This window comes from Oncorhynchus tshawytscha, linkage group LG29 (assembly GCF_018296145.1).
Source record: "Oncorhynchus tshawytscha isolate Ot180627B linkage group LG29, Otsh_v2.0, whole genome shotgun sequence".
Taxonomy (NCBI): domain Eukaryota; kingdom Metazoa; phylum Chordata; class Actinopteri; order Salmoniformes; family Salmonidae; genus Oncorhynchus; species Oncorhynchus tshawytscha.
The window spans coordinates 4,714,810-4,729,386 of NC_056457.1; the positions used below are offsets into that span (position 1 = coordinate 4,714,810).

At 38.6% G+C, this 14,577-nt stretch overlaps 1 protein-coding gene across 1 annotated transcript in view; it reads left to right on the forward strand.

Moving 5' to 3' along the window:
* Positions 1-840: 840 nt before the first annotated feature.
* LOC112227595 (piggyBac transposable element-derived protein 4-like) overlaps positions 841-14,577 on the forward strand; it is a 35,527-nt gene continuing 21,790 nt past the window's right edge. The window contains exon 1 of the mRNA XM_042308426.1: positions 841-923. Within this exon, the coding sequence (XP_042164360.1) occupies positions 841-923 (83 nt within the window). The remainder of the gene's footprint in view (positions 924-14,577) is intronic.

Sequence of the window (14,577 nt, forward strand, 5' to 3'; positions counted from 1 at the left end):
CTAGTCCAGAATCCGATCATGGTAGTTCGGAGGCTACCGATTATATTGCCAGGGTTAATTAGATTTAGCTAGTTATTAACTAACAATTACATACCATATGGTATCTGTTCACTGCTTTCCATTTCAGGTAGACGTACAACGCCAGGGCGTTGGAGGGGCAGAAACTTCTTAAGGGAAGCTACCGGGCAGAAGGGGTCACCCGGCAGTTCAAACATGAATCCCTGTCCACTCTCCCTGTTCTTCTCCTGGGGGTTCTTGTGTTTTTTTGTGGGTTCGTTGAACGAGAGAGTCACATACTGTAGGCCGTTATTGTCTGTACATATTTTAAATAGGTTTCAGCAGACGGTTTCCCTCATTCCCCCTTCGCCCAAAGTTAAGTTGAACATCAAATCACACTTTGTTCACCAAACACTCAGGCGTTTCAGTGTCCAGAGCCTTGGATTGTTTCATGAGCTGCATGTTGTGGTGAATTACGGCTGCGTTGTGGGCAAACACATTGTTGCTCGTTGTGTATTCGGTGTCATTCTGTATATTCCATGCCAAACAAAGAGGGGGGTCGTTAATATGTCAGCTCAAACCAGCTCTGAGTCCAGCGTAGCTGCTAATCCCACATTCTTCACCATTCATGTTTCTGACTGAACCATAAAAGTCCCCTATTGTTTAGCTCCATTTTTGTTGTATTCTCAAACAATGTATCCCTTTTCTGCACACTGTTGAAATAAGGATGCATAAGCGGAAAAGAACCCCATACCTACAGTGAAATATGGAGATGGATCTTTGATGTTATGGGGCTATTTTGCTTACACTGGTCCGGTGGCCCTTGTTAAGGTGAACTGCATCATGAACTTTCTCCAGGACATTTTAGCCAAAAACCAGTTTGCCTCTGCCAGCAGGCTGAAACTGGGGCACAAGTGGATCTTCCAGTAAGACAATAATGGCAATTACACATCAAAATCCACAAATAAATGGTTTATTTTGCAATGGTCATCTCCGTCTCCGTACTTGAACCCCATTGAAAATCTGTGATTTGAATTGAACAGGGCAGGCCAAAAGCGCAGACGAAGGATATCAAGGATCTGGAAAGATTCGGTATGGAATGGACTAAGATCCCTCCAAATGTGTTCTCCAATCCCAATCCCCAAAAATGTTATACATCTTATCCAAGTAGTCTGCTACCTTCAGTGTATTCAGCCGTAACTTTATATCCAGCAGTCTCCTTTACAATAAGTGCTTACCTTGAAGTTCAACATAAAAACATAAATATTATGGAATAGTACAATACATTGCTATAGGCACTAAATCAACGAAAGCAACTAAAGCAATGTCCCCGTGGAAACTATTATCCATGTTTCTATTGTCTGCGCATCCGTCTCTTCTCTTGATTTATTTTACAAAAAGTTGTCATGGTTCCGTATAACTTCAAATATGAATTACTGAAAATGAGGTGGTGATTGCTGGCCATCCCATTAAGAATCTGTCATGGAAAGTTTCTAGGAGTGACAGAACCAACTGGGAGCTGTCTACTTCTATTTCTGAGCAGCACATGTCTAGAGAGAGAGAGAGAGAGAGCAGGATTGAGCATTGGGAAGGAAGCTAACAGAGCTCTGGTTTACTTCCTAAAATCTAGAATTTCTGAATCCACAGAACTAGAAGGATCCACTATTTTTCTATGTCTGAATCTGAGAATGACATACATGCAGTAATGAATCTTTTTAAATAGCCTGACAAAAAAATGCATGTTGGGACTTCTATGACAAACACACATACTCAGTGCATGAGGATCCCCACGTTCATTGTGGATCAACTGAACTGTTTTCTAACCAGTAATCCTGGCACCTTATGCAATCAATACATCACATGTTCCATTTCAGACAGTTTAAATAAAAAGCCACCACTGAAAATGATTCATATCATCTAATAATAAGACCCTGGATACTCATCAAACACGAGGAGATATTTGTGCATTTCAAAGCTAAACAGAAATATTTCATAAAGGGTTGTGTTTTATTACATCCACACTGTGCAGAATTATTATTGGGTTCTCATCGGTATCCCTAGCTCGTGTGAAATCACCAATACGATTGTGACACCATTATTTGATTTGAACGAAAAAAAAGCACCATGGGCTAAGCTTATTCTAAAAAGCCCCTCCGATTTTATTAGAGAGAGAAAGCCTGAGGAAAATGAGAGCAGTTTGTGGCTTACGCTCCAAGCATCCTTCGCTCTTGCAGGCCCTATTTCAGGGCGCCACTGCCAACCTATTCCAACAACAGCACCACCAACACTCCACCCTCTCATCTCACATTGTTGTCCAATATTACACACTGGTTATGTATTGTATGCCGAATGGGCATGATAGATTCACTAGCTGATTGGTGGTGATGATGGTCATCTTCAAGATACATTGTCCCCACTTTCAGAGAGATGAATTATGATGGCGATGATGATGGTGAAAAAAATAATAATGAAAGGGGTGATGATAAAGGATGATGATGACAATGGTGGACTGTCAACATTGTTCTGTTACTTCTGATTGGTTGGACAACAATGAAAGCTAACATAAGTGGGCAATGTTCAGGCCCTGTACATTCTAATTGTCATTTGATGACATTACCTATGTTTTTTAAAATAGGTAATGCTCCATTTAACATGTACATCCTACCATTTTAGCGTTCCCCTTCTATACCCCATCATAGACTAATTAAACTTGCCAGACCTTTTGCAAAATGACTCTAATTGGACTCATTAGAAACTAAAGTAGGTCAATTAATGGTCTGTAGAGAACAGTGGGCAAACTGTTTTTGCTGTTCGAGATGTTCCATTCTGTACTGGGGGAAAAGATATGACTTAGGCCTCTTTAAGAGCCAAACAACCTGTTTTGGTAGTAGAAGAAGCAGCCAAGAAAAACAAGAAGCAAAACATGAAAATGGTTCATAATGGGAAAGTTACTTGCGACAAAAAGTATTCCGATACCAGCCCAAACACATAAGGAATACATGCAATAGATTTTTGCAAAAAAAACGTTGTAGTTGAATGTTTTTGGCATTTTACCAAAACACCTAATGAGGTTCTTTAGGTAAAAGTGTTGCATGGTGATCCATAAAATGAAGACGGAGGATATTCTACTGATCCAGTTCCAGCCTTTAGGCTAATCGATTCCAATATAGTTATTGCTAAAGTGCTTGCATCATTGACATCATCATCTTTATAATTTCACATAACATATTCCAAAAAACAGATACCATGGGGTAATATCCGCAAATCAAATACTGTCCATCCCTCATCCCCAGCAGATGTATTTATCTGGTTGTGGAGAGACATGGAAGGCATACTGAGCTAAGGCATGAAATATGCTGACCATTAATTGTTAATTACTTTCATAGAAATTGGGATAATCAGCACTTTAAAAAATTGGACTGTCGATCATAAATAAGATGAATGCACTTCTATATTCATCATAATTGGCTATACATTAGTAAACTTAGATCCATGATATACATTACAGGCAGGCCATCCAAAAGTATCAACTAATGAGTACTGTAGACCTCAGTGGCAAAATACAATGTAGTTTAGACACTTACTGAAAAATTACATGATTTCACATATGACATTTCTCCAATTTAGTTTTGTTGTTCATGTGAACTATGTGTTTTTGGAAAACTTCAAATGTGATATTTAAATAGCATGTCGAATGTGAAGTGTTCCAAAAACACATTTTCACATGTGAAATGTCAAATGTGAAGTGTTCCACAAACACGGTTTACATGTGAAATGTCACCTATCAAGTTTTTGGAACAAATGTCATGTGAAATCATGTGCTTTTCCACATGTGAAATCATGTGGTTCAACATGTGATAACATTAAACTACTCTGTTAGCCATTGCTGTATATTTTTTACATAAAATCTCTATAGAGTAATAGTGTTTTGTTATGTATTTACTGTGAATGGCAATGCACTTAAAAGTTGCCCAGAATCAAGTCAAGTCAAGGAAATTATCTGACAACACCGAACAAAAAAGTAGCTGTGCTTAGGAACTCTTGACATTATTTTAAGCTTTCGATTCAATCAGATCAAGCATAAACACCCAATTGTCTGATCTGATAGAATCTAGCCCTAAGTATGAATAAATGCTCTCAGGTTTTGAACTTAAACCTTTTGGTCTGGAGTGCATTATTAATGTCTCACCAGTGTCACAAAAAGGTTAATTTGTTACCAAGAACATATATCACACACTCAAATATAAGAGTAACTTGGTGTACACAAAGGCCAAAGGTACATATAAGGTACCCTCAGAGGTACTCACATGTTACTGGCTACCTTTTATGGTACTTTTATGGATAGAGGATAATCTAGTATAATGATACATTTTTCTGCTGTGTATTAACCATGTGAGAGGTTGGAATTTACCAGTTGTGAAGTTATAAATACCAGTTGGATGCATTCATGTGCATTGAACTTATTGAGAAATGCCAATTGGCTAATGACCAACAAGCTGCATCAACCATAAACTAAAAGTATAGCTATCATTCTTGTTAACACATTATAGAGTTAAATAATATATATTAATGAATTGCTTTTCATAAATAATGTTTTGTTGTTAAATTTAACTGCCGGAAATGCTGTGATCGGGGTCATTGCCTTAGTGGGTGATATCAGAGGTCAGCATGTGTGAGAAGTCAGAGCTCAGGGATGATAGACACATTTCTCACTACTAATTACCAGTTGGAGAGCAATTAAAGTGGATTTTTCCTAGTCTTACATGGTAAATTCCCACTTCCCACTTGGTTATAAACGCACGATTAGGTAAAATCGTTACTGCACTTTGAAATGTAGGTCGGAGCAATGTGCTGGCGGGTCTATTAGCATATTTGGGGGCAATGTTCCAAAATGTGTTGTATTTGTGCCAATAGTCAGTGGAAATGTAATAGCAGTTTAAGTTGTTTTATCGTTATGTTTTATCGTTATGTTGCTGAGAGTTGAGCACCTCTTGACACAGTTTTGGAAACTTTAGAGTGTTTTCTATGCTAATATGTCAATTATATGCATATTCTAGCATCTGGTCCTGAGAAATAGGTAATTTACTTTGGGAACGTTATTTTTCCAAACATAAAAATAGTTCCCCCTGCTTCAAGAGGTTAATTAAGGACTACAAAGTCAAGGTATTGGAGTGTCCATCACAAAGCCCTGACCTTAATCCTAGAAAATTTGTGGGCAGAACTGAAAAATCATGTGCGAGCAAGGAGGCCTGGCCTACAAACCTGACTCAGTTACACCAGCTCTGTCAAGAGGAATGTGCCAAAATTCACCGAACTTATTTTGGGAAGCTTGTGTGAAGACTACCCAAAACGTTTGACCCAATTTAAAGGCAATGCTACCAAATACTAATTGAGTGTATGTAAACTTCTGACCCACTGGGGATGTGATGAAAGAAATCAAAGTTGAAATATATAATTCTCTCAACTATTATTCTGACATTTCAGATTCTTATCATAAAGTGGTGATCCTGACTGACCTAAAACAGGGAATTTTTACTAGGATTAAATGTCAGGAATTGTGAAAAACTGAGTTGAATTGTATTTGGCAAAGGTGTACATAAACTTCTGACTTCAACTGTAAATTAACATAAATGTAAGCTTTCTGCCCATATAATACATTTCTATGTCCCAGAAAGTTGGATGTTGTTTACAGTGTCATTCTTGTCACATTATCACATATTGAGCAACAACTGTCCTGATTTTGGGGCACCAATCTGGTTGAGGTTAATTATGTGAATTTTACATATACACACTTGAATCCAGTTGACAACAAGTTCCTGAAAATTAAACATTAACTTCATGTGAAGCAGCTGCCATTTCACTTTTAACAGAAGCACAACAACCTCTTACAGTAATTTTGAATTTTTTGTCTGCGTTGTCGTGACCGCTCTATCCAGTGGATTCCTGGGCATAACGCACCAAACTAACGGAGGTATTTGGATATAAAAATATTTTTATGGAACAAAAGGAACATTTGTTGTCTAACTGGGAGTCTCGTGAGTGAAAACATCCGAAGATCATCAAAGGTAAATTATTAATTTGATTGCTTTTCGGATTTTCGTGACCAAGTTACCTGATGCTAAGTGTACATATTGTTTTGTCGAGCGATCGATAAACTTACACAAACGCTTGTATTGCTTTCGCTGTAAAGCATGAGAGACGACAAGTGGATTAAAACCTCTTAAGGCTCTTACGCCTGCGTCTCACTTAGCCAACAGGAAATGGAAATGCGCAACGCCAAATGCTAATAGTACTCGCTAAAACTCAAACTTTCATTAAAACACACATGCAGGGTACTCAATTAAAGCTACACTCGTTGTGAATGAAGCCAACATGTCAGATTTTTAAAATGCTTTTCGGCGAAAGCATGAGAAGTTATTATCTGATAGTATGCAACCCCCCGAAATACCTGAAGGGGACGTGAACAAAAGAATTAGCGTAGCCGGCGCTACACAAAACGCAGAAATAAAATATAAAACATTCATTACATTTGACAAGCTTCTTTGTTGGCACTCCTATATGTCCCATAAACATCACAATTGGGTCTTTTTTTCGATTAAATCCGTCCATGTATACCCAAAATGTCCATTTATGAAGCCCGTCTGATCTAGGAAAAAACAGCTTTCCAAAACGCAACGCCATTTTTTAAAATTAAAAAGTTGCCTATAAACTTTGCCAAAACACTTCAAACTACTTTTGTAATCCAACTTTAGGTATTTGTAAACGTTAATAATCGATCAAATTGATCACGGGGCGATCTGTATTCAATAGCAGCAAGTCTTGAAATCATGGTCCTTATTCTCTCTTTCATAACTTCCCCCGGTGTACCCGATGACAGGAAGTGCCTATTTCTCATTTCACCAGGGATTAACTTCAACCCAATTGCCAACACTGGCGACATCGTGTGGAAGATGTAGGAACTGTAAACTGGACGCTATCTATTTTCCCTTGCCATAGACACGGGAAAGGGATAATTTTTTTTCTTTTTTGTGAACAGGTTTTTCTTGGGGTTTTCCCTGCTACACACGTTCTGTTATAGTCACAGACATTTAACCCGTTTTAGAAACTTCAGGGTGTTTTCTATCCACACATACTAATCATATGCATATACTATATTCCTGGCATGAGTAGCAGGATGTTGAAATTCTGCGCAATTTTTAACAAAATGTTGAAAAAATTCACCCGATCTTTAAGAGGATTTATTAACAAAAGGCTAAGCTGTGTTTTGCAATATTGCACTTGTGATTTCATGAATATGAATATTTTCTAGTAATATTATTTGACTGTGGCGCTATGCTATTCAGCGTTGCTGATGACAATTATACCGGATCCGGGATGGGTGGTTTAGAGAGGTTAATTAATCTGTCTGTAAATAATTGTTGACAAAATTACTTGTGTCATGCAAAAAGCATGTCCTAACCGGTTGAAAAACAAGTTTTAATGACTCTAACCTAAGTGTATGTAAACCTCCGACTTCAATTGTGTGTGTATATATATATATATATGATCTATTGATTAGAGGTTGACCGATTAATCGGAATGGCCAGTTAATTAGGGCCGATTTCAAGTTTTCAGAACAATCGGAAATCTGTATTTTTTTTACACCTTTATTTAACTAGGCAAGTCAGATAAGAACACATTCTTATTTTCAATGACGGCCTAGGAACGGTGGGTTAACTGCCTTGTTCAGGGGCAGAACGACAGATTTTTACCTTGCTCAGGGATTCAATATTGCAACCTTACGGTTAACTAGTCCAACGCTCTAACCACCTGCCTCACACGGAGCCTGCCTCACGAGGAGCCTGCCTGTTATGCGCATGCAGTAAGAAGCCAAGGTAAGTTGCTAGCTAGCATTAAACTTAACTTAGAAAAAAGAATCAATCAATCATAATCACTAGTTATAACTACACATGGTTGATGATTACTAGTTTATCTAGCGAATCCTGCGTTGCATATCATCGATGCGGTGCGCATTCGCGAAAAAGGACTGTCGTTGCTCCAACGTGTACCTAAACATAAACATAAATGCCTTTCTTAAAATCAATACACCGAAGTATATACAGTGCCTTGCGAAAGTATTCGGCCCCCTTGAACTTTGCGACCTTTTGCCACATTTCAGGCTTCAAACATAAAGATATAAAACTGTATTTTTTTGTGAAGAATCAACAACAAGTGGGACACAAACATGAAGTGGAACGACATTTATTGGATATTTCAAACTTTTTAACAAATAAAAAACTGAAAAACTGAACGTGCAAAATTATTCAGCCCCTTTGCTTTCAGTTGCAGCAAACTCTCTCCAGAAGTTCAGTGAGGATCTCTGAATGATCCAATGTTGACCTAAATGACTAATGATGATAAATACAATCCACCTGTGTGTAATCAAGTCTCCGTATAAATGCACCTGCACTGTGATAGTCTCAGAGGTCCGTTAAAAGCGCAGAGAGCATCATGAAGAACAAGGAACACACCAGGCAGGTCCGAGATACTGTTGTGAAGAAGTTTAATGCCGGATTTGGATACAAAAAGATTTCCCAAGCTTTAAACATCCCAAGGAGCACTGTGCAAGCGATAATATTGAAATGGAAGGAGTATCAGACCACTGCAAATCTACCAAGACCTGGCCGTCCCTCTAAACTTTCAGCACATACAAGGAGAAGACTGATCAGAGATGCAGCCAAGAGGCCCATGATCACTCTGGATGAACTGCAGAGATCTACAGCTGAGGTGGGAGACTCTGTCCATAGGACAACAATCAGTCGTATATTGCACAAATCTGGCCTTTATGGAAGAGTGGCAAGAAGAAAGCATTTCTTAAAGATATCCATAAAAAGTGTTGTTTAAAGTTTGCCACAAGCCACCTGGGAGACAAACCAAACATGTGGAAGAAGGTGCTCTGATCAGATGAAACCAAAATTGAACTTTTTGGCAACAATGCAAAACGTTATGTTTGGCGTAAAAGCAACACAGCGCATCACCCTGAACACACCATCCCCACTGTCAAACATGGTGGTGGCAGCATCATGGTTTGGGCCTGCTTTTCTTCAGCAGGGACAGGGAAGATGGTTAAAATTGATGGGAAGATGGATGGAGCCAAATACAGGACCATTCTGGAAGAAAACCTGATGGAGTCTGCAAAAGACCTGAGACTGGGACGGAGATTTGTCTTCCAACAAGACAATGATCCAAAACATAAAGCAAAATCTACAATGGAATGGTTCAAAAATAAACAAATTCAGGTGTTAGAATGGCCAAGTCAAAGTCCAGACCTGAATCCAATCGAGAATCTGTGGAAAGAACTGAAAACTGCTGTTCACAAATGCTCTCCATCCAACCTCACTGAGCTCGAGCTGTTTTACAAGGAGGAATGGGAAAAAATTTCAGTCTCTCGATGTGCAAAACTGATAGAGACATACCCCAAGCGACTTACAGTTGTAATCGCAGCAAAAGGTGGCGCTACAAAGTATTAACTTAAGGGGGCTGAATAATTTTGCACGCCCAATTTTTCAGTTTTTGATTTGTTAAAAAAGTTTGAAATATCCAATAAATGTCGTTCCACTTCATGATTGTGTCCCACTTGTTGTTGATTCTTCACAAAAAAATACAGTTTTATATCTTTATGTTTGAAGCCTGAAATGTGGCAAAAAGTCGCAAAGTTCAAGGGGAACGAATACTTTCGCAAGGCACTGTATTTTAAATCTGCATATTTAGCTAAAAGAAAGGTTAGCAGGCAATATTAACCGGTTGAAATTGTTTCACTTCTCTTGCGTTCATTGCAATTATGTCATAACATTGAAGGTTGTGCAATGTAACAGCAATATTTAAATACGGTTTCCGTATTTCACTGAAAGAATGAACGTTTCGTTTTCGAAATGATAGTTTCCAGATTCGACCATGTTAATGAACTAAGGCTCATATTTCTGTATGTTATTATGTTATAATTAAGTCTATGATTTGATAGAGCAGTCTGACTGAGCGATATTAGGCACCAGCAGGCTCGTAAGCATTCATTCAAACAGCACTTTTGTGCATTTTGCCAGCAGCTCTTCGCAATGCTTCATGCATTGAGCTGTTTATCACTTCAAGCCTATCAACTCCCAAAATTAGGCTGGTGTAAACGATGTGAAATGGCTAGCTAGTTAGCGGGTTGCGCGCTAATAGTGTTTCAAACGTCATTTGCTCTGAGACTTGGAGACGGTGTTCCCCTTGCTCTGCAAAGGTCGCAGCTTTTGTGGAGTGATGGGTAACGCTGCTTCGAGGGTGGCTGTTGTTGATGTGGGACGGAAGCTACTGTATAATGTTACACTGGCAATACTAAAGTGCCTATAAGAATATCCAATAGTCAAAGGTATATGAAATATAAATGGTACAACCTAAAATGGTACAACCTACTTCTTACCTGGGAATATTGAAGACTCATGTTAAAAGGAACCACCAGCTTTCATACGTTCTCATATTCTGAGCAAGGAACTTAAACATTAGCTTTCTTACATGGCACATATTGCACTTGTACTTTCTTCTCCAACACTTTGTTTTTGCATTATTTAAACCAAATTGAACATGTTTCATTATTTATTTGAGGCTAAATTGATTTTATTGATGTATTATATTGTAAGTGTTCATTCAGTATTGTTGTAATTGTCATTATTACAATTAAATAAATAAAAATTGGCCGATAAATCGGTATCTGCTTTTTTTGGTCCTCCAATAATCAGTATCAACCAACATTTATTGGGTAACTGGGAGTCCTGTGAGTGCAACCATATGAAGATAATCAAAGGTAAGTGATTAATTGTATCGCTATTTCTGACTTTTGTTACTCCTCTACTTGGCTGGTAACTGTTTAATGTTTTGAGTGCTGGGCGCTGTCCACAGATAATCACATGGTATGCTTTCGCCGCAAAGCCTTTTTGAAATCTGACACAACAGTTGAATTAACCTCTTGATGCTACCCATCCCGGATCCGGGATCGTGACTACGGCTCAAGCTCATTAGCATAACGCAAAATGCGAAAAAATATTCTTAGAAATATTTACCCTCCACACCTACACAAGTCCAATAGCTCAAATGAAAGATAAACACCTTGTTCATCTACCCAGCAAGTCAGATTTCTAAAATGTTTTACGGCGAAAACATAGCACACATTTATATTAGACCACCACCGAAACAAAAGGCAAGCGGCGGCCATTTTGTCCCAGAAAATATAAAATTTAAAAGTAGGATTAAAAAATAAATAATTCACTAACCTTTTGAAAATCTTCATCAGATGACAGTAATATTACATGTTACACAGTACATTTTTTTTTTCAATTATATGCCATTAATATCCATAAATCTCTGTTTACAATGACGACATTTCAAAAAATGCTACTCAAAATGTCCGGAGAAATTATGATAGCTCCGACAGATAACGTCAGATAACAAGCAATAAACATGACTAAATATACATGTTCTACATATAGTTACAAAGATACACTTCTTCTTAATACAACCGCTGTGTTACATTTATTTTTAACGTTACAGAATTCGTTCACTAGTCTATGCTATGAGTCGGCGCTCAGATATTAGCAGTGTCTCCTCTACGTTTGGAGTCCACAGAAACCCAAAATAACCACATAAATATTCCCTTACCTTTGATGTTCTTCGATCAGAAGACGTAGAAGGAGTCATACTTACCCAATACATCGTTTGGTTTCAAGTTGTGCGTCTTTGTATTAGCATATGCTAACAGCTTCAGCTGAAATGCACCCAAAATAACTTCTGCTCCTTCTGGTCCCGCACTCTTGCGCATCAAAACTTCAAAATTACATATTATATGTCGACTAAACTGGTCAAACTAAGTGCAGAATCGAGCAAAATGATGTTTTTATCATGTAAAACAATGATAATCGCGAACAAACGAACCGGCTTCAACTGGTGTCTATTGGAAAAGAACGTTCCCCAAATCGGCCGCGCGCAATAGAGTGCATGTATTTGAGAGTGACCCGGGCATTTTCGCCCGCCAAAGGATGAGGGAGCGCGAAATTCAAACAATGAACGTGCCAATTGAAAGCAGACATCGCGCTGAACAAATACATACTGTTCCCAGATCGGTAGCTGCCTGGGAAGGGTGGGGGCGATGACGTCAAAGTTGACCCAACTTTTCTCTTGACAAGAGAGTTTGGGAGAAAGGCTGCCCTGAGAGTTCTGCTTTACATACAGACATAATTTAAACGGTTTTAGAAACTTTAGAGTGTTTTCCATTCAATAATTATTATTATATGCATATATTAGCAATTTTGGAAAAAAATATTTTCAGTTTACTATGGGCACGCACTTCCTCCAAAGGGGGCAGTATTCAGCCATAAGCTCAAGAGGTTAACAAGAAATTAACCTGTAGTGACACCCCATCCCGTGAACGGGACCGTTGTCATCATCTGACACTAATTAGCATAACGCAATGGACATAAATCTTCCTAGAAAATATTCATATTCATGAAAATCACAAGTGAAATATACTGGAACACAGCTTAGCCTTTTGTTAATCACCCTGTCATCTCAGATTTTCAAAATATGCTTTACAGCCAACGCTAGACAAGCATGTAAGTGTGTAAGTTTATCTTAGCCTAGCATAGCATTATGCCTTGCTAGCAGCAGGCAACCTTGTCACGGAAATCAGAAAAGCAATCAAATTAAATTGTTTACCTTTGATGAACTTCGCATGTTTACACTCACGAGACTCCCAGGTAGACAGCCAAAGTTCATTTTTTCACAAAATATTATTTTGTAGGCGAAATAGCCGAAATCCGTTTGTTCTTCACGTTTGGCTGAGAAATCGCCCGGAAATTGCGGTCACCACAACACCGAAAATTATTACAAATTAGCTCCATAATATCGACAGAAACAATGCAAACGTTGTTTAGAATCCATCCTCAAGGTGTTTTTCTAATATCGATTCGATAATATATCCGTCGGGACAATTCGTTTTTCACTAGGACCGATTGGAGTAATGGCTACCTCTGTATTTTACGCGAGAATCTCTCTCGGAGCCACCATGTGACCACTTACGCAATGTGGCCGCCTACAGCTATTCTTCAACAGAAATGCATAAAACTACTTCACAATGCTGTAGACACCAAGGGGAATACGTAGAAAGTGTAAGCTCGTTGATGGTACATAGACAGCTGAATAGGGAGTCATTGGAACGCTAAGCTTTCAAAACCTGGGGCACTTCCGGATTGGATTTTTTTCTCAGGCTTTCGCCTGCAACATCAGTTCTGTTATACTCACAGACAATATCTTTACAGTTTTGGAAACGTTAGAGTGTTTTCTATCCAAAGCTGTCAATTATATGCATATTCTATCTTTTCCTGACTAAATATCCCGTTTAAAACGGGAACATTTTTTTCCCAAAAATGAAAATACTGCCCCCTAACACCAAGAGGTTGTCAATCTTTAAGCCGATGTATAACACTTGTATGTTTTTTGAATTTTTATTATGAGTATTTCTGTTTTTAAATTTGGCGCTCTGCAATTTCAACGGATGTTGGCCAGGTGGGACGGTAGCGTCCCACACCCCCTAGAGAGGTTAAAACCTCCCCCATAGTTTTATCACACACTTCTCTTCTTTACCTCCAAACAGTTCCGATAAAAATCTTTGACTACCACTTTACCTCCCTCTGAGACTGTTTTTAAAAACCCATCTTTATTTTTTAACCCTGTCATAATCCTACCCTTGCTGACTATTTTCTTTAAAAAGTACCTCTTACAATTCTCATCTTCTTCTAAATCCCTTTTTTGACTTCTTCTGTTCTGCTAAAAATGCAATTTCTTTCTTTACTTCTTTAATTTCATGGTTAAAATCAAAGCCCTGTTGAACAAGATTAAAATACCATTCCAGGCACCTCTGCAGTCCCACCATGGATCTATCTTTTTCTTAGCTTTTTTATCTCTCTAAAGAAGGTCCTCGTCTTACCCTTCACCATTTTCCATCACTATGCTCGTTTCTCAAAGAAGTCCTGTAGCATCTGCCACTGGCTGAACTGCTCCATGTACTGACTAACTACCCTATCATCTTCTAAAAGGGAGCAGATATGTTTCCAGGGTCCTCTTCATACAGTCACACCCGAATTAAGTGAGAGGGTGCACGTCAGAATTACGTGATCTGAGAAGATAGCAGGGGATATTCTAACATCAGTTGGGGGACAGTCATGGGTAGACAGATAGTCAATGCGAAAGGCTCTGGTGCCGTCATCACTGGTCCAGGTGAAGCCCTCCTCTCTTGGATGCAGGGTTTTAAAACAGGACGTAGCGTCCTACCTGGCCAACATCCGGTGAAATTGCAGAGCGTGAAATTCAAAAATACCAAATTCAAATATATAAACATTCTTGAAAATATATGTTATACATCAAAATAAAGCGTAACTTCTTGTTAATCCAGTCGCTGTGTCAGATTTCAAAAAGGCTTTCCCGCGAAAGAAAACCGTGCGATTTTCTGAGGACAGCGCCCCGCATACAAACACATGAAAAGCATACTTCAACCATGCAGGTGCGCCACAAAAA